The sequence below is a fragment of the Chiloscyllium plagiosum genome, chromosome 33 (genome assembly GCF_004010195.1).
Source record: "Chiloscyllium plagiosum isolate BGI_BamShark_2017 chromosome 33, ASM401019v2, whole genome shotgun sequence".
Lineage (NCBI taxonomy): Eukaryota > Metazoa > Chordata > Chondrichthyes > Orectolobiformes > Hemiscylliidae > Chiloscyllium > Chiloscyllium plagiosum.
The window spans coordinates 27,772,451-27,799,691 of record NC_057742.1 but is presented as its reverse complement, the minus strand read 5'-3'; the positions used below and the strand labels follow the sequence as shown (position 1 = coordinate 27,799,691).

The window sequence follows — 27,241 nt, the reverse complement described above, 5'->3', positions numbered from 1 at the left end:
GTTATAGTCCAATAGGTTTATTTGGAAGTACTAGCTTTCAGAGCGCTGCTCCTTCATCAGGTGGTTGTGGGGTACTAGGTCGTAAGACACAGAATTTATAGCAAATGTTTACAGTGTGATACAACTAAAATAGTCCAACAGGTTTATTTGGAAGTACTAGCTTTCAGAGTGCTGTTCTTTCATCAGGTAACTAGTAGGGCAAGATCATAAGACACAGAATTTATGGTAAAAGATCACAGTGCCATACAATTCAAATGATATACTAAGCAAACTTAGATTGCTGTTAAGTCTTTCATCTTTTACAATGGGTTACAGGTTTCAGTTCATTAATATGTAAATCCCAGAACTTCTTCTAAATCATATTCTTGAGATAAGTCTTAACTTAAGACTGGTTCTATTTCCAAAGTAGGAATTTATAAAATGTTACGTGGATTGACTGCCTGCATGTTATGTGCTTTTTGAGCAAAAATAGAATGTGTCTACAAATACAACTCTGCAAATGCAAATTCACCCCATATACTTACATGTTTGTGTGCATGTGTGTGTGCGCTCCCTCTATCAATTGTGCATGCACAAGCCAGAGCCACACCCTGCATAGACTTCTGATACCGCACATACATGGAGATCTGACACTGTACATGCACGGACACTCATGTGTCATAGGATTGTTTATCACATTGATGTGTGCTTTAATGTTGAACTGGATGGGAACCACTGAGCTAGGTAGCAAGTGTTAAGAGAGACCATATATAAAAAGAACTATTGTATTTTCAGCATGCTTAGTTTAAATCAATCATTTTTGATTTTATGTTGTAATACACTAAATGCTTGATTTGAAAACAATCACAATTGCATAGCACTATGGCTGATGTTTTTATGTCACTGCTTAATGCGCTCGTATCTAAAGTAATAATTTGCCTTTGTTGTGGACTGGGCCAGGCCCCCTCAAAATATTTTAAGAAGGTAGCCTAGACCATAACATTTTCTTATTTTAAAGGCATATGTGAGGTGGATGTTCCAGGTGTGATGCAGCTGGTCAGACCACTCAGCTTTAAGCAAAACAGAATTCATTTAAACACTGTAGTTGAAATACGAACAAAAGAAAACAGAATTTAGAATAACTTGACTATTTGAAAACTCAACCGACTCGATAATGCAACTTAACTAAGGAGCTATTCCAATTCCTCGAACATCCCATAAATACACCCTTTGACAAAAGGCAAATTCAACCTCATGTTCTTACAGACAGGAGAGATTTCAGAGAGAGAAGCCAAGCAAGAATCGTCTGCTGAAACAGCTTTTGACTTCCTGCTAAAAAAAAGTGCTAGAATAAAACTTGAACTGAGAGAACTGACCACTCCCCTTCCAGACATTTTGGCACCTCTGCCTTTTTGACCTCTCTTAAAGAAAACCCAAGGAGAAAATAACCTTTTTAAAGTGACAACAGCATCATCACACCTCCTAAATCTCATGGATTAATGCCTCTTCAAACACAGATGCATTTATTAAATGTCAAACATTTGTATCAAAATATTGAAGCCATTTGTATCATACATAAAGTTGTTACTGACTCTTTTCTACTTCAATAAATTATTTTACATTTTCTTGGTCACAGAGAGCAAATTAGAATTAAGGCCCAATCACATCAAGCTTGACCCTATTAAATAGTGGAGAGAGTTTGAGGGGCTGACTGACCTACATTAGTTAAAAATCACACAACGCCAGGTTATAGTCCAACAGATTTATTTGGAAGCAGTAGCCTTCGGAGCACTTGTGTGATTTTTAACTTTGTACACCCTAGTCCAACACCAGCATCTCCAAATCATGACCTACACTAGTTCCTGTTTCTTATCATCTTGAATGATGTTAAGAAAATCACACCATTTTCTCCATCCAGTTATGGGAGACTCTGTTTTATTGCTGAGCTGCACCATGTCATTCCACAACCTGTGGCATTCCACTGAATCAAAACATTGAACAACTGCATGCCTGCCAATTTGCCATATGAATGCACAGCAACTGTTCAAAGTTTGTACGATTCTTAAACACTAAATACTTTAAGTAATTAGAAAAGCAGCTACAGTGATGGTAAATAATGATTAAATTTCTTCAGCATGGACATGGAAAGAAATAACCCAAGGTGTGCCAATTTCAAACAAGGAGCAGGTACATTTCATCAGATGCTACATTCTCCCTCCTGCTGCTGAAGCGCATGGGAAATATGGCATTTTTTAATGGACAGATACCTTTCTGTTCACATAAGGAGAACTGGATTAGTTTGAGAAAATCACTCGGGGGCTGGGCAGCCTATAGATTTAGAACTAGCCTGGACCTTGACTGTTTTTTTTACAATTATTCTAAGTTTTAGGAAAAAGTCACCAATTCATTTGGTAAATGTAAATTTGTTTCAACACTTTACAAAGGCTTTCTCACAGCTCAGTGTATGAAAGGTATCAATGCATATGTATCTCAAGACCACTATAATCTCTTGAATTAGCTTTAGTCCACTTAGAAGATCAAAGAGATTATTTGCCTGTGAATTTGGTCTAATTGGGGTTTATCTTTGCTTAAATACATACTGCCTAATCTGCAATGTTTACAGGTACATCTCAGTGAGTCTGTATAAAGAAAGTGCCAGTAATTCTGTTTTCTCATGTAGTCTCCTTTGCTCCAGGGCAAGTACAATTTGTTTTTAAATGTCAAAACAGATGTTAGGGAGTTTGAACCTTACATAATGAGTTATGTAGTTTGACTTGAAGAGCATTTGTACAGGTATCTTTGAGAGAAGTGGTTGATATCAACTTTGAATCAACAATTATTTTTCTCAATATCTTGGGTATGGAAAAAGCCACGGACACAGCTGACTCAGTGATCTTAGTTGTGAAAACTGAAATGCTCAGTAGGGAAGGCATAATGACAGTGTGACAAAGGAATCAAGTCCTTTATTAAATGACAGATGCGATTATACTTTGGCAAATCTTTGTCTATTTACTTCAGTCTGGTGATGTCTTTGGTATCATCTTTGAATGTCCTCTGGGTGTAAGGATCTGATAGCAGTGCAGAAAACACTAATGCAAGTTCAACTTTTCATCTACAGTAGAGCAATGAGGCTACAATTGGCATTCATTCTGCTTAAATTGAAACATTTCAAAACAGAATAGTTAACAATGTAGTCAAGCAGTAATTTTGGGGCCGATCTCAGGCTTTTAAAGGATACAAATAAAATTTACAGGAGAATTTTCTAGTTCTGAAGTTGGCAAAAGGCCACAAGGAGATGCAAGAGAAGCATAAGATTTGAACAAAGAATTAGAATTATGAAGCAGTTACTTCACAATCTCTTAAGAACTGGAGAGAATTTGCAGATGTCAGATTTTTAAAAACATATTCAAGGAATATAAAAATTATGATTGATTAATAAATCATTTCACATTAAAGCTACAAATTAATGTAATGTATCTCATAATTAAACTTACATTATACTCTGCTTTAATCATGTATTTGAAAATTCTAACTGCTAAAAGTAGTGAGAAACTGTTTCTGATATTTGCTCAGGCCTACACGTGACATGCACCAAAGCAGTTCCTTACCTGGAATGAATGTTCGTTTTCCACAGCACTATATTTTGCTCCTCTGCATTTCAAGGTTGCATCTACTTAATATTCAGGACATTGGTGATGGCAGGTTTGACTTTGCTGGCACCAGGCCACATTCACAGCTTTTGGCAATGCTCGCCGTATTAACTTCCATTGCCTGGAAACAGCCAGACAAGGAAGGACGAATCTATAAATAATCAGAGCAATCAATTCGATCTAAAGGGATTTTCTTGAGCAAAATAATGGGACAGCAAAGACTCAAATGTCTGAATTGCTGTGTCATCAGGGCATGTCAGGGTGTTTTGTGTCTGCTCGGTGACTGAATTAGCAGGATATGCCTCACAGTTGCTTACACACAAGTTCATGGTCTAAACTTGAGAGGCTGTTGCAGTTGTAAGGAAGGGAGAGGATTTCCTGGGCACACATTCCAGGAGATTACATTAGATTCCCTACAGTTGGGAAACAGGCCCTTCGGCCCAACCCTCCGTAGAGTAACCCACCCAGACCCATTTCCCTCTGACTAATGCACCTAATACTATGGGCAATTTAGCCTAGCCAATTCACCTGATCTGAACATCTTTATGAATGTGGGAGGAAACCGGAGCAAACCCATGCAGACATGAGGAGAATATGCAAACTCCACACAGACAGTCACCCGAGGCTGGAATCGAACCTGGGACCCTGGTGCTGTGAGGCAGCAGTGCTAACCACTGAGCCACTGTGCCGGCCCTCTGGTCAGTCTGCAGTTACAGAAAGGACAGGAGAATTGTGAGTAGGTGCCATCGAATAGGATAGGAAGAGGCAGGCAGCGCAGGAATTCTCTGGGAGTATGGCACCTTTGAAACTAGCATTTCATGGTATTCATGGTGATGGGAGTATATTGTTGAGTACGTTGGTGGTACAAGATGCAGAATAATCAGTGGCCACAAGGCACTTGAAAAATCATAGAATCCCTACAGTGTGAAAGCAGGCCATTCAGCTCATCAGGTCCACATCAACCCTCTGAAGAGCATCCCACCCAGACCCAACCCCTACCCTGTCCCTGTAACCCTGCATTTCCCATGGCTAATCCACCTAGCCTGCACATTCCTGAACACTATGGGCAATTTAGCATGGTCAATCCATCTAACCCACACATCTTTGGATTGTGGGAGGAAACTGGAGTACTTGGGGGAAACCCATACTGACAGGTGCTGGCAGGTGGGACTAGATTGGGTTGGGATATCTGGTTGGCATGGACGAGTTGGACCGAAGGGTCTGTTTCGTGTTGTACATCTCTTTGACTCTATGACTCTATGACACAAGAAGAATGTGCAAGCTCCACACATACGATCGTCCGAGGGTGGAATTAAACCCAGGTCCCTGACGTTGTGAGGCAGCAGTGCAAACCACTGAGGCATCGTGCTGCTCCAAGTCAAGGTGTTAGAGAAATGTTTCTGCAAACACCATATGATTCCTACATGGTTATCAACCCCTCCATCCTGATACCAGGGTCAATCAAAACATTGTTGGGAAAATGCACAACATTTCATGTGGCATTGCCTGATACAGCAAAGAAAACCGTTTACATCCTACAGTCAAGAGTTTTAGAAGCAGATAGGAAGTTACAAAACAGGATCTGAAAAGTGGGGGATATAAGAATAGTAAACCAAAGAGGTATTTACATGTAGCTGGGGATATGGTGCAAGAGGAAGGGCTACAGATTCCTGGGGAAGAAGGGACCCATTCAAGTTGGTCAGTACGTACAGGAGAGCAATGGCACCTCAACAGGATGGGGACCCATGGCCTTGCTGAAGGGTGAACTATTATTGTGATGGTGGGGTTTTGCTAATTTTGTAGGTGGTGAAATACCAGTTAGGAGTAATTAGTGGCACATATGACTGGTAGAGTCAAACAGAACTAGAATAAAGGATAGTTCAAAAATAGGACTAGCTTACAATCAGAACTGATTATAATAGAAATGACCTACAAAAGTTAAAAATTGCATGCATTCATAGGAACTTCCCTTCCATTCTTATTCTTAATGTGGATACAAATTAAGCATTTAAAGCTCTCCTGAGGCGCTACATGACACTTCAAAGCTATTTTCAATTTGTCACCTCCTGCCCTGGTTAATATTTATATCATTAATCAATCATAGAATAGAATCCCTACAGTGTGGAAGCAGGCCTTTCAGCCCATTGAGTCTGCACCGCCCCTCTGAAGAGGATTCCACCCAGACCTACCCCTCTACCCTATCCATGCAATCCTGCTTTTCCCCTGGCTTACCCACCTAAGCCTGCATATCTCTGGACACTGAGGGCGATTTAGCACAGCCAGTCCATCTAACCTGCACATCTTTGGACTGTGAGAGGAAACCTACGCAGACACGGGGAGAATGTGCGAACTCCACACAGACAGTTGCCCAATGCTGGAATTGAACCTGGGACCCTGATGCTGTGAGGCAGCAGCGCTAAACACTGAGCCACTGTGCGGCCCAAACCCTCTTTCGTTATGACCATCTGAACAGAAGTAGGTCAATTTTCTTCTATTTAACCCATTCCCCACCTTTAGACAGTCACAACAAATATTTATTTTTAGCATGCACCTCCATTAAAGATTCAATGAAGTGGATCAAAATCAAAGAGCCAATTTTAAGGATTCTAGAGTGGAAGCAAGAGAAATGTTATCATTTACCAACTTTGAAGAGGAAAAAATACAATGAAATGCAACTACAAAGAGGCATAGGGATGTTCATAATACGTTTAAAAGAAGAGTCAAATAGAAATTGCTGAGAAAGCTCAGCAGGTCTGGCAGCATCTGTGGAGAGAAATTAGAGTTAATGTTTCAGGTTAGGAGACCCTTCCTTAGAACATGCAGGTGTAAGGAAAGGTCACCACACATGAAACATTAACTCTGATTTCTCTTCACAAATGCTGCCAGACCTGCTGAGCTTTCTCAGCAATTTCTGTTTTTGTTTCTGATTTACAGCATCCACAGTTCTTTCAATTTTTATTTAAAAGAAAAGAATGTCTGATATAGAGATGAAAGATAAAGGCTGCACAGTTTACAAGTCATTAAACTCCTTGAAGTGTCAGATTCTTAAACTGATGCCACAGTTATTTAATTATTAAGTGGCACCCACAGCAGTGATAATGTTTGTAGATCTCTTTGAGTTTCCAATGAATGGTTGTTTCCCCAATCTGCATCTTCACTGGATGCTGTCTTCTGAAACAATGAGATAAATATAGAAAGAGAGTCTTTCAATCCTTGCTGTTTATAGTCCATTATCTTTCTCTCTGCTCCATATCCCAATATCAATTTCTGAAATATGGTATGTTGTATATTCCCAGGTCTAGCTTCCATGCCTTCCAAGTGCCTCTCACAATATGTCAGATTATCATACGAATAGGAATTAAAACAGGAGAAGTGAATTTTTTGATGCTGACTCGGTTGCCTCATTATAATATTGTTATACAAGATGGTAATTACAATACAGATTGTTTTGTGTATTTCACATGGACCTCCTGAACTTGTCTCAATCTATTGTCAGATGAACATAGTAAAAATTTCAGCTAAGTGAAAGTGAGGACTGGAGATTAGAGATTGTGGTGCTGGAAAAGGACAGCAGGTCAGGCAACATCCGAGGAGCAGGAGAGTTGACATTTCAGGAAAAAGCGCTTCACCAGGAATCTTTTTTTTGAGGCTGAGGGGTGATGAAATAAATGGTAATCCACATTGATGCCATGGGGTTGAAGGGTCCCGAAGCGGAAGATGAGGCGTTCTTCTTCCAAATGCCGGGTGGTTAGGGAGTGGTGATGGAGGAGGCCCAGGACCTGCATGTCCTTGGCAGAGTGGGAGGGAGAGTTAGAGTGTTCGGCCACGGGGCGGTGGATTTGGTTGGTGCGGGTGTCCCGGAGATGTTCTCTGTAGCGCTCTGCGAGTAGGCATCCTGCCTCCCCATGGAGGGGGAGATCCCTGATGAAGGGCTTTTGCCCAAAACGTTGACTCTCCTGCTCTTCGGTCGCTGCCTGACCTGCTGTGCTTTTCCATCTCCACACTCTCGACTCTAGTAGCAATTTCAAGTCAGTCTTCGACATTAACCCTGTTTTAGTCCGTGAAAGGAACTTGCTGAGCTGCTACTTAATTTTGATTACTTGATGAGAGAATCATCATTTCAACATTTTTATTCTAATGGAGTTCACTAAGCCATAATAGATTCAGATCAAACTGAATTTAAAGTATGATGAGACATTAGCGTCACAAACGAATATCACTACTGGTCAGAGTCTGAACTTGTATCGAAATTAAAGCCAGTTTAGTTTGAATTGAATTGAATTAACTTGAATTAAATTAGTTTTATTGTCACATGTACTCAATGAATATAGTGAAAAGTTTATAAGTTACCACTTACAATGCCATCTAAGGTAGAAAGGTATCAAAAAACAATCATAACTTACAGAATAGAGAAATCATGGAAAGAAAGTTACATTACAGCTATACTTAGTATAAGTCAGAAAACGAGAAGCAAAGTTAAAAAGACAAACATCACAGTCTCTTCTCCATTTAAATCAAGCTTATTTAACATTAAAGCTTTCATCCTGGATCTGATTTTGTACTGCAATACAATCTCACTGTCTTAAAATCTTATCTGTACTTTTCCATTATTACCTTTCAATAAAAAAAATGAAGTAACTGGAAATATGTTGTAACTCAGATAGTATCTGAAAGAAAAAGTCAGGGTGAGCTAATCAAAACAATCATCATTTCCCACAGAGTGACAGCTATGCAAGCAAATTCTCCTAGATTACTTCATGCAGGATTCATTGGCATCTGTTGTAAAAGGTTCTGAATTGATACATATTGAGAAGCAAAATCCAGCTACACAAGGATTTTGTTTCAGGGCAGATCTGGCAAGATATTTTTCTTAAAGTTGAAAGTCAGCATGTGTGAAGGGAGAGAAATCCATAATCCAATAACCACAGATATATTCGGGTTAAAGCTATATAAAGGGAGATTGTTTTTTTCCTCACTTTGCATTTAATTTTTTGATTGTGAACTATTTAAAATATTAATCTATTTCATTTACAAGTGTTAACAGTAGTTTTGGATTTTTAATTTGTAGTATGGAAAAATCTTTGCTTGTTTCTTTGCACAGATCTAAAACATTTTTCTTATAAGCCCACATACACGACACCAACCTTGGACACATTCATTCATTAGTCATTCTTTCTTCCATTGCCAAGAACTGTATTGTTTGCTGTCCTTGTGCTCATTTTAGTTACTGGAAAATAACATGGAGGGTTGAAGCTGTAAGTGCTCTCATTGCTGTCAGAGCATTTATGAGCTGAATTCTCTAATGGGAACATCATTGTAATGCTGTTTGAGGAAATTAAGAAAATCGAAGGACAAGTAAATGGCTGACAAACTCATCAAAGATCATTTCATTTCTCTAGTTCTCTAACTCATTCTCATTAAAGCATTGGACTGCATTTTTAAAATCTTCCACATATTTTTGCTGCTTGGATCCACTCATGATTTTAAACATTGCTTGATTTTTGTGTAAAAGTTTTTTGAGGATTTTTTTCATTAAATGAGATAGGTGAGGCTCCCTCTTAGTCATCATTTTTCAGGACCGTAGATTTTGAGTTTCTCTAGCCCTTTCTTCTAGGGTGACTGTCGTAAAATTAGTAGAACTACTTTGATCCCCAAAACACATGATATAGAAGGTCTTAAGAGTTTAGGTAATTGGCTTCATTTTGCCATCTATAGAATCCATCTACCAGGCCGGCTGTCAAGGAAAGGCCACCAGCATTCTTAAATATCCATCCCACACTGACAATTTTTCCTACAACCTCTACCATTGGGGAGAAGTTACAGAAGCACCAGCTGGTTTCGCAACAGTTTCTACCCACTGTTGTTAGAATACCTAATGGACTCATAAACTCTTAACATTCACCTGTACCTGTGTTTTTGGTTTTGCCGCTGTTTACTTAGTATTTACTAATCTATGCTACTCAACTCTGTGATCTGCCTGTTTTGCTCGCAAGACAAAGCTTTTCACTATGCTTCAGTACAAGCGACAATAAATTCAATTCAATTCAATTCAATTCAATTCAATTCAACTATTGGACGTCTTTCACTATAGGTATATACTAAGGAGACTCAGTGAGGTGGTAGATCTCAGTCAATGCCAATAGCATTACCTGTTGGGAGTATCAGGACGCGATGAAAACATCAGAATCTTGGATAATGTTATTCGGGGGTCAAAGAAATGAAAACGAGAATTAGTAATAGTCTTCCTTGACTTGCCTTAAGCTTTTGATTCTATTGCTCACACCAAAGTTAATTAAGTCAATTATAAACTTTTACTCTAATAATGTTACACATATAGACAGTTATAAATGTAGGACAGAGGAAATTAATTCAGCACAAGGAGTCAAACAGGGTGATTTGCTTCACCTATGTTATTCAATATTACGATGGACTGCCTTATCAATACAAGATTAGAGTGGTGCTGGAAAAGCACAGCAGGTCAGGCAGCATCCGATGAGCAGGAAAATCACCGTTTCAGGCAAAAGCCCTTCATCAGGAATCATCAGGAGTCTAATCTTGACTCTGATCCCCAGCATCTGCAGTCCTCACATTCACCTCATCAATATGCTAGAGCATAATAATTGGGGGTGTGAAGTTGGAACGAGAAGAGATTAAATATCATTGTGATTCTCTGGCTTTTGCCAATGATGTCACTTTTTGAGTGACCCTTGTGAGGGTATGATAGAAAATTTAAAGATAGTACAGAGGCTTTATGATAATAGGGGCCTTAAAGTCAGTATTAAAGGATTCCACTTTGTATATAAAAATAACATATTTATTTACAATTATAGGAAAGAGTGGAAACTAGGGAAAACAGGTATTCAATATATTACTCCAGGAGAAACCAAAAAATATCTCAGTGCTAAGTTTGACCCTTTGGTAGGATTGAAGATCGTTAATTGGGAATCACAATTATCAGATTGGATTGAAAATTTGAAGAAGGCTTTGTTATGCCCCGTGCAGAAAGGTGAATTATTTGAAACCTACTTTATCACAAGATTTTATTATCATCTTACTATTTTAGAGGGGTCCCAAAATTTATTAAACAGACTTGATTCCATTGTTAGGGGTTTTGTAAAAGAGAAACTACATCTACCGCCACGTACTCCGGTAATCTATATGAGTGGGATAGGGACTGGGTGGGGCTTGTTGGGGATCCCTAAATTGGCAGCCCGGATTCCAATTGCAATATGAGAAGACATGAAGCTTTTAAGCATTCATCGGACCAGTATGATGCATGCCTCATATTATTTCAATGATGAGGATGCCTTAGATAAATTTATGGAATTAGGGCAATTGAAATTGTGAAATCTAGAATCCAGCGGTGAGTGGCCTAGTTTTTGGAAAGTTAACAGATACAGAAGAGAAGGAGGACATCATAGATGCTATAAGTGTGAATTATGGCAATTGGAGAGAAATTGAGACAAATAATTGCATGTCTCTCTCCTGTCAAGGATTGGAAGTACATTATTTCTGTCTGTCTGCTTTACTCTCTACCATTGCTAATGCTTGTATATGATTTTGTCTTTGAAAAATGGTATGTGTGTACAGGAAATGAATTTTAGGGGTCAGTGTTGATACTATAGATACATTTTAGAAAAATGAAAGGTTAAAAGTCACACGTCTCAGAGTCTACAAGGGGATTAGATATGTCTGTTCTCAAGCTTCTCAGGATCTGGTGAATATACACAGATCTTAGAGGCTTTTAGTCCACAAGCCACCTCTATGTTCATTGTAAACCATTTTTGCAAAATATAATTGGGATTCAGATCTCACAATTAGCATAATTTTGTGAAAGAGTTCATGTATATTCACAAAACATAAAAGTTTTGATTACAGCTGTAACAACATTGCATCAAGAAGCAAAACTAATTTACAGGCCCCAATATTTATCGCTATCCTGAATGTCAAGTTCCCCAGCTGCATACTACCTCCTACCTTCACTCACTGATCAATCCCCATGGTCCCCTCACCTCACATGAATACCTTGCTCTTCCAGTTAGAGTTGAAACATTTTAAATTTTAAATTGTGAAACAACACATATCAATGCTAATGTCGAAATTAATGAAAGTCACAGATTGTTGCCTCTCTGATTCACTTTACCCACATTGCATTATTGTAGCCTCTGTATTGTTAACCAATAGTTAAAACTCTCATATCTTCTCCTGGAGTCCTTTCTACCTGGTTGTTCCTCTGGGGACCATTGCTCAAACTCTACTCTTCAATCTGTCTAACATCTTTCCTAATTTGTCCCTAAATAGGTGTGACTCTCTTCATCTCTGTTGGATCTAAACAATGGATTATTGCTCAGTGTCTTCTTTCAGATTCTCAATCTACAATACAAATTATGCCCTCAAGTTTAAAACAACTCTGTCCAATGATTCTTGGCTGCAGAGATGTGGCTTTATTTTTCAGTAGTGTTATGGACTGTCCATTTTAACAACAAACACTAAATGTGAATGTGACTTGAGACAACTGTAAACTCCATTATTTGGTAGAATCTTGTCTAACACTTTGGTCTTGACATTCTTTTACGCCTACTCCTGGCTCCTTTAACATTTTCCCCTTTGTTGGCTGCACTTGCCTGTAGCAATTAGCTATTGTTCCGTTTTAAAACGAGAGCTATGGTGATGTCTAGTAACTTCTTTCTACATAAAAAAAGGATTATCTGGAATTCTCTCCCTTTAAAGCTCCTAGGGTGGTTCAATTGAAAATGTCAAAAGTTTTTGTTAAGCAAGCATTTAAATTGTTCCAGAACCAAAGCAAATAGTTAAGAGTTAAGGTGTAGCCTATGATATAAACAAGGGCGAAGAAAGCAATAAAAAAGCAGTAATATCTAGAAATAGATACACTGATCATACCAAGCTGACACTTTTAAGTAAATAACATGAGCTGCACTAGCATGCCTTGTTCACCTGTTTTACTGGTTTCTCCTTCTGTGGTTTAAGTGATAATGTTGATGATGATGTGCTGTTTTTTTTTTCCATTGTGACTCATAAATTCTTAATCAAGAATATATTAGCTACGTAGTTATAGCTTTTGTACAATTGTGCCTTTTGGCAGATTTCATGATTAACAGAGTGCCAAGTCAATTATGTTGACCCAATACTTTAGTGGGATACATTTCAGATGCAACACCATTAGAATTGAGTTCTGTTTTAAGGTAATGAATCAAACGTCTATTGAGCCCAGTAAGATCTCACGTGGGCAAAGATTTTCTTTTGCATTGCATCCCTGTGCGAGCTTCTGAAAACTAGTGTAGAAACAATATTTGTTCAAACAAGATTTTTATCAAATCTCTCTCTCCTTGCAGTTTCAATGTAATCCTTCTTTGGTCTGCTTGGTGTATTCCATAACACTACTGAAGAGCTAGACCTCTGAAGCCAATGACCATTGAGAGTTGTTTTTTGTAACTTGAGTGTGAAACTGGCTGTGTGTATCATGCAGCTGAAATTATTTTAAAGTAAAATTCAGCACCTTGTTTAATGGCTGCCCCACTCTTAATAAAAGCATCCCAAATGCAATTACCTGAAAGTAGTCCTCATTATATAATTTATTTCTTAAAAATGATTTACACTGCTTTTGTACTTGTTAAGAATATGTTACATCTAATGATGACCTCAAGTGGCAGGTAAACATATCTTCTTTATATCTGGGTATCTCTTGATGTATATATTGGTGTAAGACCAGTATAAAACTTTTGTAGGTGAAAACTCTGGCTGGCAAGCTGGACTGTGGTAGATTGTATCTGTGAGTCAAATCTTCAGGCTCTTCCTTTTTAATGTACAATAATTTTAACGCCAAGACCTGATGAACCATGAAGATCAAGAGTTTCCAGTCTAAGAATGGGAACACAGCACAAAAGCTGGAAGTTTCAAATCGTTGTAATTTTCTGAACATTCGATGCAAAAAATTTAATATTTAATACTTCTTAAATGTTCCTCATATTTTCAGAACTTGTCAATAACCCAAAACACTACTACAGTTCATTAGGCAATAGGCTGGATCAATGCCAAGTCGAAGTGCAAACTGTTTCAGCAGGTTTGTGTTATCTCTCTCCCTCTTCCTTTAAAAAATAACAATTGGAAAAGAAAAGGGTGTCACTTGTGATGCACCTACAAGACTGTTAATGAAACTGAGAAACAAATTAGGCTCCCTCATGAGCCTCGGCACAGAAATTGTGGTAAAAGTGCAAGCAGTCACTTATCATGAGCGAATGTTTCAGTCTCTGAGGAAACAATATGTATCTAATTCAACAGATATGCCAGTCGAGACAATTTGGCAGGAACGCTATACTCCAACTCTTAAAATGCCAAGTCTTTCTGGCATGATTCTTTTTTTACAAAGTACGTTACTTAATTTACTGCTCCTGAATGCTTCACAGTTTCATTAATTTATCTGAAGCCAGGTTAGCAATCATAGAGTAGATTGACAGGTACTGCGACAGCTTCTCTTTCACTGATGTTCTGGTTCTGACACAGAATGGCTGGGGTAATTTGTCTTTCACTATTTGGGTCTGATTTGTTTCGTTATGGTCAGCAGACAGGGGAGTTTCAGCTTTTAACCAGGCTGAGAGAAACCACTGAAATAGATAAGAGTCACAGAGTAGATATTTTCAAGGAGACTTCATGCATTTTGGCTGGTCACCTGTCTTTAATCAGATTATTCCTTGGTAGGTATTGATCCAACTAAGTAATGCAGCTTGTAATTGCAGATGTTGGGTTACAGATGGGATTTTGGCTAGTACTTTGGCTATTTTTATATTCTATCTTAACAAGCAAGGTGTGGCATATGAAGGCTAGTTCTTCCACTCAAAGCTTTTGATTGGAGATTGTACTCAGGGGGAGCATGTAAGATTCCATAATTGTTTGGGAGAGATGACAGCTGAGTTGAAGTTGTTTTGGAAGCAGATTCCTCATCGTTTATTGGTCATTTACACACACACACACACACACAATTTGCTGTGCTCTATGTTATTCCTTTCATTGGAAAACCAAGGGGAGAAACCATTTAGATACCTGAGAGAGACACTCCTCCAAACAATGCTTTTTGCTGTGACAGCAATTCTGTGACATTGCTCCAAGTTTCTCATCTTTTTCAGGACCTGAATCAAAACATTTTCTCACTTCTGGAAAATGTTCATTGTACCGGGGCAATGAGTTTTATTTTGTAGCAAGAATGGAAAAGCAGAGTGTTTTAAAATGGTAAGATAGTGGCATTCAGAAAGACCTGGGGGTTCCAGTATATGACTCACAGAAAGTTGAACTCACAGGCAAGCAGTTAGGAAGGTGAGTGGTGTGTTAGTCTTTATTACGAAAGCGTGGAAGTACAACCCTAAAGAAGTTTTCTGGCCATTTTAAAATGGGTGGCACAGCAGTTCAATGGTTAGCACTGCTACCTCACAGTTCCAGAGATCCAGGTTCAATTCCAGCCTTGGGCATGTGTCTGTCTGTGTGGAGTTTGCACTTTCTTGCTTTGGTTGTGTGCGTTTCTGTTGTGTTCTCTAGTTTCCTTTGACAATCCAAAGATTGTGCAGGTTAGGTGGATTAGCCATGCTAAATGTGGGGTGATGGGGTGGGGTGCTCTTTGGAGGGAGGGGCCAATTTGGAAGGAATCCTGTAGGAATTCTAAAAGTCTGTGATGAGACCATGTCCAGAGTACAGTTTAGAATACTTTGTCTAAGGAAGGAGATACTGACCTCAGATTGAGTAGAACAAAAGTTCACTGGGGTGGGTGAGTCTTCTAATAAGGAGAGATTGAGTTGTCTAGATCTATATTCCATGAATTTATAAGGATGAGAGAAGATGTCATTTCAACACATTCAGTTCTTGTTGTGTTTAATATGATAGAAGCTGGGAGGGTATGTCCTTTGGTTGCAGTATCTAGAACCAGGTATTTGAGGATAAGGATCTGCTGACTGAGGAAAAAATCTTTGACTCCAAGTTTGTGAATCTTTTGAATTATTTTATGCAGCGACAACGTGGCTGCTTATCCATTGAGAATATGAAAGACTGAGATGGCTATTAAAGGCAATGGAGTTAGTGCAAGAAAGTGCAGTTGAGGGAGAAGACCAGCCAACATTTTATTGAATGACAGAGGGGAATCAAAATGCAAAGTAGTCTACTCCAGGTTTTACAACTTGTGTTCTAAAGCCAGCGATTTACAGGTTAGATTGAACAGAGTACTGTGGAATACTAGACAATGTGAGCAGAACCAGATTTCTACCTGGGAATTTTGATGGACAAATGGGATGCCAGTGACAGATAGAAAGACTGATGTTTCTAATCACTTTATCCATGAGTAGCCTTTCCTGCAGGGCTCCAATGAAGGAAGTGTTTGTCCCCTGCAGAGAAGAGCTTTGGCTCCTCAATTGAGGGAAGCCCATGCCTGAGGGAATAAAATGAAATCAGGAATTGGGGTAACCAAGGCACCTCCATCAACCAAAGATTCTTTAGGGGATCCAGGCAACCCAAAGTAAGCAAGGTGGCTGAATCATTCAGAAACATGGTAGGATAGCATCAAAGCATCGGATCACCTGGCTGTTCTCTTACAGCAACCACTGAAAGGTTTTAATGCCAGTGGCCCAGAGTGCAACTGCAAACTGTGTCACTGATAAGCAGAGATATAAAATAAAGGTGCTTATTGGCCTGAACAAATACAATACTTTTCAACGATGTTTTCGCTAGACTCAAGAATGCCATAAAAATCAGTCTTGTCTACTTCACAATGATCCCTCTTTCAGTTTGGCTGATCATACGATCATGCCTTGTTCATCCTTCATATTAATCACAAAACCTTGCTTTTGCTATTTTGCTTTTGTCTTGTTTTCATTTTCCTAATTTCTCCACATCATCTTTCATTATAGTTGCTCAGTGTAAGGGGTTTTTGCCCCGTATTTTATATTTATATCTCTGAATTTCTTTGCCTCCACACACCTGACTCACACTCATCGGTCTGTAATCTTTTTCCCTTTTCTGCAATAAAGGTAAAGATAATAAATAGCATTTTCTAAAATTCTAGAATAATCCAGCAAAGTAGGAGGACATGAGGTCTATTAACTTTCCACCAGTTCCTTCAAAGAACAATCTAGATAATCCCACTCCTCTGCTCTTTCCCTGTATACCTGCAAGCACTTATCCAGTTCCCTTTTGAAGGCTAGTAGACGTCTTTATTTAAAAATTGGCACTTTCAATCTGAAGGGAGGTTACCTCACGCTTAGAACCAGATGATCTGAACAGAAACATATTTCAATAAAAGCAAAGTGCTGCAGATACTTGACAGTAGCACTAGGAGAGCAATGTAACACAGTATAAAAGCAATGTAACCTGTTTTGCGACAAATAGCCAGCTGTTCATAAAAGTCATTGTTCAACGTGTTAGCTGCATACCCTCTCTCAGTTTTAGTATTTATCCCAAAGAATTAATTTCACTGTTAGAACAAGAAAAGTAGCAATTTAATTCACATATTAATGCCACCAAGTATCTTTGCCCTGAGATAACTTTAGATTTTCAGTTTTTGCTGGCCTACCTTAAGCTCCAAGCTAAAAGTTGCAATTATTTTGAAGATTATCTTCTACAATTAAGATAATCAACTGTCACAAAATGTGCAAGATATAAGCAAGTAAAAAATTTGGGAACCAATATAATGTTTTAAGTCTTGTATTTTTGAATAGAGCTCAGAAATATAAAATCTCAAAAGGCTGAAGCAGCTTATAAAACAATTTTACAAGGACCAATTTACTCTGCAATGACCATTAAGTTATTTGCAAAAACATAAATAAAATGCTATACAATGAGTTCTTTGCATTGGTGTTCAAATATAATAAAAACTTTTAATTTCTTTCCTCATGTGTAGCAGCCAAACACCATACAAACATCGATAGGTAATTCTGTTGCTGGATTTCATTTTGAATTAACAACATTATTTTCTAAACTGTGAGGTGGAGGTAATCTTGTGGAGGTAATGGGGTCCCTCCTGCAATCTGATAGATCCCTGCCAATTATAGTCATGTCATAGAGTCATAGAGATGTACAGCATGGAAACTGACCCTTCGGTCCATGCCGACCAGATATCCCAACCCAATCTAGTCCCACCTGCCAGCACCCGGCCCATATCCCTCCAAACCCTTCCTATTCATATACCCATCCAAATGCCTCTTAAATGTTGCAATTGTACCAGCCTCCATCACTTCCTCTGGCAGCTCATTCTATACACATACCATCTTCTGTGTGAAAAAGTTGCCCCTTAGGTCTCTTTTATATCTTTCCCCTCTCACCCTAAACCTATGCCAAGACCTATCGAACTAGGCATTAATCAGGCAGGGGAGAGGGCAACTGTAGATATTTTCACAGGATCAAGACCGCAGGAGTGGAGGTGCTTTCTACCCAATACTGCTGGTCAATCAGAGGCTGACACCTCTCTTGCTCAGTAGTGGCACAGGGGAGGTAATGGCTACTGTAGGATAGTAAATCGTGAGAGGCCTAGGATCCGACAGTAATTCTGACCACAGGTAAGCAATGACTGGAAGTTTTTCAGTATAGGGTCTGTGAGATAAGGGAGTTGCAACAAGATCAGCTGGTCCACCCAGAGCTGGGTTGATACCAGTGGCAGTGGAATGAAGCCCTTCACTCCACTCAAATGCCTCAATTGGTGGTGGGGTGATAGGTTGATGAAAGGCATTTCTGCTCTGAACTCTATCAGGGGATGGACAGGTGGCCAACGCACAACTCCTGCCTGACTAAATGTCCTCCCATCTCCAAACATGCAACCAGAGAGGGTGGGAAATTACGCTCATTGTTTAGCCAACTAATACTTTTCACTTTCATTCAAAACTGTTTTTACAACCTCAAATTTGATTTAGATTTAATTTCAGTCTTTTTTTTAATAAATAGTTTTGAGAAGAATGATGTAGACTTAGAAGAGTGGGATATAATGAATTGCTCATTTCCTGATAACTACCAAGGCTGACACTCTCTCCTCCAGGGACTAACCACTAGATCACTGTCTGACTCAGGTGAAAAGGTCTTTAGGTGTGTAAACCTGGGTCTTATGAGGCTGAGTACTCAAACCTCTTGGAATGTATTCAGATGGAATTGGCTACTTTAGCTTCTGGGACAAGTGGTGTCTGAACTTTGCATTCAGATTTAAATTTCACCTCATTTCCAAGATGGATTGTCTTTAAGCAAGGGCTAATATTTCTTTAATTTTGCTTTGTGAATAATGCTTGCAGTCTTCAGTAGATGCTTAAAGCTCCCATTTAATGTCCCACCAGTCTGGATCCTGTCCTGAAATGGACTGGAGGAAAGTCCACAAACCTCCTTCTCTTTATGTCAGGAGTCCTGTATGGGTCAGTAGGGGAGGAGATACATCTCATGGCAAAACCTATTAGTGACTGTTGCTGACTCTAAGTAACAAGATTCCTGTCTAGCCATAATAATTTAAAAAGCATTGTTCTTTAAAGAAGAATAACATCAATTTCGCAGAAACATACCGTTCAAACTAATTTGATTTTGTGTTTGTGCTCCACAAGAATCCCCCCTACACTTTCTTTAACTATATTCTAGTACTCCTTTCCCTCTTGTGCACTTATCTAACTTCCCTGTGAATACATCTGAGTTACTCACCTTACCTTGTGATACAGAGTTCCACATTTAAGGAGACTCTGGATTAAAAAAAAAGTCTCTCCTGTATTCCCTGATTCAAGCCAATGGGCTATTCGGCACAGTGCATTAGATATCAGCCTTCACATCTGGTTTCAGATCCAGCCTAGACTCATGAGATTGAAGACTTTCTGCTATAGTTGCCAATGAAGATCTTTTATAAATCAAATGTAAGTTTCAAAGGTTTTCATGTACAATTATTATTCTTTTGTGCATCTCAAGGATGTCACAGAATAAATTAATTATAGCTATGTTTCCATTTTAGCATTTTGTTTCCAAACATTAAATTAAGGTTTCAGAGAAGACAGGATGATCTCTGAGATCTACAAATACATCTCGATAAATTGCTGAATTGTCACACTGACCTTTTCTCAATTGTTCATTCTTGGTACATAGGCATCACTGGCTAAATGGGTATTTCTTGCCCATCCCTAATTACCCAGAGAGTCAATCACATTGCTGTGGGTTTGTGGTCATACGAAGGTCAGACCGGGTGAGGATGACAGTTTCCTTCCCTAAAGGACAGTGCTGTAGTGAAGTGGATGGGTTTTTACGGCAATCAACAGAACTAACACAGTCACCATTAGGATACGTTTTGGATTGAATCAAATATCACCACTGCTCCAGTAGGATTGAGTTCGATGTCTTCAGAATATTATGATGTGGAGGTGCTGGTGTTGGACTGGGGTGGACAAAGTCAGATGTCACATGACACCAGATTATAGTCCAACAGCTTTATTTGAAAACACAAGCTTTTGGAGTGCTGCTCCTTCATCAGGTGAAGCCAGCAGCACTCCGAAAGCTTGTGATTTAAAACAAAACCTGTTGGACTATAACCTGGTGTCGCATAACTTCTGACCTTAACCAGAGTATTATCCAGGGACTCTGGATTACTAATTTGATGACATTACCACTATGCCTACGCCGTTTCCCCCTGTAGATTGTAGATTGTATTGTAGCAATCAACATTTTCCAACCCCTTTATTTGCAAAGTAAAAGTCCGATGCAGGTCAAATTGTAAGTTGACACAAGGTTGCCCCATCTAGAAATGAGTCAAGTCAGATTGCATGCGGTGATTACAGGATTTTCAATGGGACACGTTGAAAACTGCACAGAATCTTGTGTGTACTTGTTGTGTTGCAACATTTTTGATAGGGAATGCTGTTCTCTCTCCCCTAGAGCAAAAGTGTGAACTGCTTTAGAAAAGGCTATGAATCATAAGAAGTATGAATGTTGGGGGAAAAATGTACAATTAAAGTGAATATTTGTCTCAAATGTTTGTTAATGCATTGTATTAAAATCTCACCTAACTGCCTTGTTTTCACCCCAAACTTCTGTATTGTTCTTTAGTTTAAATATGTATTCCTGATGAAGGGCTTTTGCCCGAAACGTCGATTTTACTGCTCTTCGGATGCTGCCTGAGCTGCTGTGCTTTTCCAGCACCACTCTAATCTAGACTTTAGTTTAAATGCTTATTAACTCTTAATTTAAATGCTGTGTACCCAAAAACTGCATATACTCACTTAACTATTGCCTAATCGCTGCTTTGTACAAGTTTATCATGACCTCTTTGTTCTTGTATTCCAGGCCTCCACTTACAAAACCCAAAATACTATATGGTTTGACCCATCAGTATTCACAAGTTCATGGATTTTTGTATTTGAACCTCTGGGTTACCCTTACATTAGCATGTTTCTCCTACACCTATAGTGAGGGCTTACATTATTTATTTAAATGAATCATTGTAAACTTCTCCTTACTAAATTGCATCCACCACCTCTCTGTCTATTTTGTTGATAGGTCCATTTGCTCATCAAGTTTCTTATTTTGATGTTGGAGAGCAATGAAGAGTTTGCCACAAAATGTGCACCCGTTACTAACTGACTTAAGGTGTTGCAAAATGTTTGTTTTGGGAACAGATGCCCAATGTAATGAGCATGATTAATAAAGACAACATATGTTTTCACTTATTTCTTACTGTTTTTCTTTCATCCTAGGTGTTGCTTATTCAGATGTTTCAAGCCATATTGAATCATGCAAACCTTGCACAGAATGTTTAGGCACAAGAACCATTGCAATCCCTTGTATGGATAACTTTGATACATCCTGCATTTGCATGGACGGCTATTATGAGGATCCTGATAATGTGGGCGGAGAGTGCCTTAAGTGTGATCTTTGTGAAGAGGGATATGGAGTACTGCAACTGTGTACTGATAAACAGAATACGATCTGTGAGAAATGCCCTCTGGAAACCTATTCTGACCAGAAGAGCAGTGCTGATCCTTGTCTCCCGTGCACTATCTGTGAAGAAAATGAAATACTGAGTTCAGAATGCACACCTATCAAAGATGCCATATGTAACAGTAAGTCCTGTTTCTATTTTCTCTTTTGTGTCATTCACTGGGAATTTTAAAATAATGGTCCGGATTTTGTGATCAGCAGTGGCTGAATGTCAAGAGCCATTCATTACACTTACACTTGTCTACAATGGTTCTATAAACTTTGATAGTGGAATTTCCAGTTATTAGAAAACCATTTCAGCCCCATTCCCTTTATAGAGGATCAGGAATCTGTGGAAGTAGGGCAAGCAACTTTGTACCTCTTTACCCAATTAGTTTAAAATGAGGCACACAGCTTGAAGCAGGAGATATCCATTAGAATGGTTAACTCAATGTCAGTGTGTGAAAGTAAGAGAGGGAAGTAGATGGAATAAAGAGGCGGAAAGGAAAATTTTAAGGAAGAAATTGTTTTTTTAAAATCACAATCTTTATGAATGAGACTTTGAACTAATTTTCATTTTCACAAAGATTGTTTGATAGTAATTAGGACAAATGATTTCTTTAACCATTAACTTGCACATTAATGGACAAAGTGGAATCTTTTCTGTTATTTCTGTTTTATGATGGTCATTCTTCCTTGCGTTTCAATGCTGAACCTTCTGTTCAGATATTGGGATGGAGCAGTACAACTTGTCGAGGAACAGGGCAATTTCCTTGTTGAACTGGGCATGTGTGGACAGCAGGAGGTATTATCCAATTTAGAGTTTAATAACTTTGGATGCTTGTAGACTCACTGGCATTTTAACTGAAATTGTTATTGTATAAGGGTGTGAAAGGATTGATGCTGAGGAGTGCATGAAGCACTGCTCAATAGGATATTGGCCTGTGGACCCCGGCAGATGGACAGCTTTGGACCTCAATAGGATAAGACCTAACATTGAAATCATCCTCATAATCTTTGTAACAATGTCCATATTATCAACATAACATTTCAATAGTTGCTATCATGATATAATCATATTTAAGACAAGTGCCTCTTCTTTTTAGACCTCACTCTGGTTTTCCTTTATCATACCAGACCAGCAGACCCTGTTCATATCCACCTGGAAACAGGATGTGGCAGGAACTCTACGAGATATATCTGAAAGAACTCCACAGAGGCTGGTATCCCGTCACCAAGTCACCATTTATTTACATGTGGTACTGACCCCGTAGAGCCAGCTCTCAGTGTGGCCAAAACCTCTGTCACCTCTCTTTATATCAGTCAGCCAGGGCTTCCTGAATGGACCAGGTTAACAGTCCCAGTCAGGAAACTCATATTCTGTGAAATCCACCTGGCTGACAAAGACTACAATATCTACCTGAGGGGAGGAATTAAAAATGGCAGAGTTGTAGTGGTAGGGATTTCAATAGTGAGGAGAATAGACAGGCATTTCTACAGTAAAAGAGACAAAACAGCAAAAGGGGGTGGAATGTTGACTCCCTAGTCCCAGTCACAATTACTGAAAGGCATTCTGATGTGGGCGAGGGTGAAAAATCAGTTGTGATATATGTCAGCACTAACAATATAGATTGAGGAAGCGATGTGGTCCTACAAACAGAATACAGGAGAATAAATTAAAATGTAGGACCTCAAAGGTTGTAATCTCAGGATTACTACTAGTGCCACATACTAGCAAGAGTAAAAATAACAGGTTATACTGGATGAATACATGGTTGGAGAACTGGTGTAGGAAGGAGGGATTCAGACTGCTAGGCCAATAGGATCAGTTCTGGGGAAGGTGGGCCCCGTGCAAACTGGATGGGCTGTGCCAGGGTAGGACTGAAACCAATGTCCTGCAGTAGGAGGGTGGAGGAGGAGTTGCTGTTTGTTATGATTGCAGAGAACATTTAAACTCAACTGGCTAGGAGATGGGGACCTGTGAAGGGAGGTGATGAGGAAGAAACAGGGATAGAAACAAAAGATAGAAAATGTAAGAAGCAAAAGTGGAAGGCAGAAAAATCAAGGGCAAAAAAACAAATGGAGCACTGTGTAAACGAAAGTTAAGATTGCTAACAAAGTTAAAAAGACAATTCTGAAGGCTTTGTGTCCTAATGGGCAGAGCTTTTACTATTGATGAATTAACAGCATAATTAGATATAGTTAAGATATAGTTGCGATTGCAGGTACATGACTGTTTGGTGACCAAGGATGGGAACGGAATATCCAAAGGTATTCGTTTTTCAGGAAAGAAGGGAGAGGGCGTGGAGTAGCATTGTTAATAAAGGAAGAAATTCATGCAATAGTGAGGAAGCATATTGGCTCAGCAACTCATGACGCGCAATCTGTACGGGTATAGATAAAAAACACCAAGGAGCAGAAAATACTACTTTGGGTTGTTTGTAGGCCCTCAAACAATAGTGGAGATTTAATGGATGGCATTTAACAAGAAATCAGAGATGCATGCACTAAGTGTAAAACTGTAATCATCAGTAATTTTAATTTATATATAGGTTAGACAAACCAAACTAGCAATGGTATTGTGGAGGAAGATTCCCTGCAGTGTGTACATGACTTTCTTTTTCATTAATACATTGAGGAACCAGAGAACAGGTTGTGTATTGTGCAATGAGAAATGATTAATTAACAGTCTGGTTGTGTGCAGTCCCTTGGAGAAGTGTGGTCATAATATGGTGGCATTCTGGAATAAGATAGAGAACAAAATTGATTCCGCAACCCGGTTCCTGAGTCTAATTTAAGGGAACTAAGAGGGTATGGGATGTGAATTGGCTAGAAAAGATTGGGAATAATCTCTGTAAAATCCTCCATTTCTGTCACATTTTTCAATTCTCAGTAGTGGCTGTATGTGAATGCTTGTGCATATTGCTTCTAGAGATTATGCTGTAATTGGCTGAATAGAACATAGAACATAGAAAAGTACAGCACAGAACAGGCCCTTAGGCCCAAGATGTTGTGCTGAGGTTTAATCCTAACGTAAAATATAATAACTTAACCTACGCAAACCTCAACTCACTGCTATCCATGTGCATGTCCAGCAGTCGCTTAAATGTCCTGCTTCCACCACCACCGCTGGCAACGCATTCCATGCATTCACAACTCTCTGCGTAAAGAACCTACCTCTGACGTCTCCTATATACCTTTCTCCTAATATCTTAAAACTACCTTGTACCAGTCAATCCTGCCCTGGGGAAACGTCTCCGGCTATTGACTCTATCTATTCCTCTCATTATCTTGTATACCTCGATCAGGTCTCCTCTCTTCCTCCTTCTCTCCAGAGAGAAATGTCTGAGCTTATTCAACCTTTCTTCATAAGGCAAGCCCTCCAGTCTAGGCAGCATCCTGGTAAACCTTGTTTGCACCCTCTCCAAAGCCTCTGTATCTTTCCTATAGTAGGGCGACTAGCACTGGACACAGTATTCCAAGTGTGGTCTCACCAGGGACTTGTAGAGCTGTAGTAAAACCTTGCGGCTCTTCAGCTCAATCTCCCTGTTAATGAAAGCCAAAACACCATATGCTTTCTTCACAACCCTATCTACTTGGGTGGCAACTTTGACGGATCTATGTACTTGCACACTCAGATCCCTTTGTTCCTGCAAACTGCCAATAATCCTGTCGCTAATCCTATATTCAGCATTCAGGTTCGACCTTCCAAAATGCATCACTTCGTATTTATCCAGGTTAAACTCCATCTGCCATTTCTCAGCCCTGTCTATGTCGCGCTGCAGCCTGCAACCGCCCTCAATACTATCAACGGCACCTCCAACCTTTGTGTCATTTGCAAATTTACTAGCACACCCCTCAACCTCCTCATCTAAATCATTTATAAAAACTACAAAGAGCAGAGGCCCAATAACAGAGCCCTGGTGGGACCCCACTCGTCACTGACCTCCAGGCAGAATACTTTCCATCTACAACCACTCTCTGCCTTCTGTCAGCCAACCAATTCTGAATCCAGATAGCCAAATCTCCCTGTATCCCATACTTCCTGACTTTATGAATGAGCCTACCATGGGGAACCTTATCAAGTGCCTAGCTGAAGTCCATATACACCACGTCCACTGCTCGACCACCGTCGACCTGTCTTGTCACCTCCTCAAAGAACTCAGTAAGATTTGTGAGGCATGACCTGCCCCTCACAAAGCCATGCTGACTGCCTTTAATCACACTATGCTTTGCCAAATAGTCATAAATCCTATCCCTCAGAATTCTTTCCAAAACTTTGCTGACCACAGAAATAGTTCACCAATCCAGTATTCTACAGAAAGTCTGCCCTGCATTTGACAATTCATACCTTTGTTTTGGCCGCAGTGCAACAAAAGCAGCTGACACTATCTGAGGAAGGGTCTGAAACATTAACTCTGATTTCTCTTTGCAGATGCTGCCAGACCTGCTGAGCTTTTTCAGCAATGTCTGTTTGTGTTTCTGATTTACAGCATCCGTAGTTCATTCGGTTTTTATTTAGCTTTGAGAACCTGTCGGCTATGCGTGCCTTTTAGGGAGTTGTCCTCATGAAAATGATTAATTATCTCCCCCCACCCCAACTCCTCAATCCGGGAGTGAGTTCAGAACCTGGGCTTGCCAATCCTTCAGGACTGACCTGGAGTCTCCAGGTACTGAAGATCAATCTCCAGGACACTGCTGTGTGCCACCCTGAAGGAGAACCCGGGGGCCACCGAAAATGATTGGGATTTTGTTTTGTTTGACTTTATCCAATATGGGGAAAATTGAAAATGGGGTAGCAAAAGGCTGACAGTGAAGCATCCTTCAATTTGGCAATGAGTCTTTGGCTGTCTAATTGATATAAGAATGCAGTGCGTCAAATGGATGGATGGGGTGGTTGGTTAATGGCTAGAGCATGAAGGCAGGTCATATGTTGAAAACCTTCAGGAATAGATTCGATCACAGTTGACAACACTAAAAGGAGTCCTCACTTCTGTTTCCAACCCCTACAGGGCCGGTCCAGCTCTTGATCCATTTCCTCAACTCTGTTCATTTCTCATGATAGCAAGTTAGTCCCTCCTGACCTCATAAAGTTTTGTATATCCCAAACTCTTAATTTCTCTTGCTCCTCCTCATTTTCATCCCCTCTTCTTGTTTATTTTTCTGCATTTTTCATCTCTGTATTAGTTTTCCTTTTCTCTTTGACTTGCTATGACATGGGCGTTGCAGCTGGGGGTTGCTGTGTGGTGCCTCCTGCAGGATGTGATATAAAGCATTTGACTTGGTCAATGATAGTAGGAGCCAGGCCTGAGTCAGGGCATCTGAATATCCTTGAGATGCTGCTTGAGTCTCACATACGATCCAGTTGTGTTTGCTTCATGTATTATTTATTTACAAATTGTGATTTACACTTAGAATGGGTGCTCTTGAAGCATAGTTCTAGTACATCTCAAATATGAGTCAACAATAATTGATACATTGCAATCAATGTGGGCGGTACGGTGGCACAGTGGTTAGCACTGTTGCCTCACAGCGCCAGAGACCCGGGTTCAATTCCTGCCTCAGGCGACTGTGTGGAGTTTGCACATTCTCCCCGTGTCTGCGTGGGTTTCCTCCGGGTGCTCTGGTTTCCTCCCACAGTCCAAAAATGTGCAGGTTAGGTGAATTGGCCATGCTAAATTGCCCGTAGTGTT

General features: G+C 39.6%; 1 protein-coding gene across 1 annotated transcript in view; it reads left to right on the top strand.

Annotated features, from left to right (window-relative positions):
• The window catches only part of LOC122539962 (tumor necrosis factor receptor superfamily member 16-like), a 179,062-nt gene that overhangs the window by 36,816 nt on the left and 115,005 nt on the right, over positions 1-27,241 (top strand). Inside the window, exon 3 of the mRNA XM_043675193.1 lies at positions 21,326-21,691. Within this exon, the coding sequence (XP_043531128.1) occupies positions 21,326-21,691 (366 nt within the window). The remainder of the gene's footprint in view (positions 1-21,325; positions 21,692-27,241) is intronic.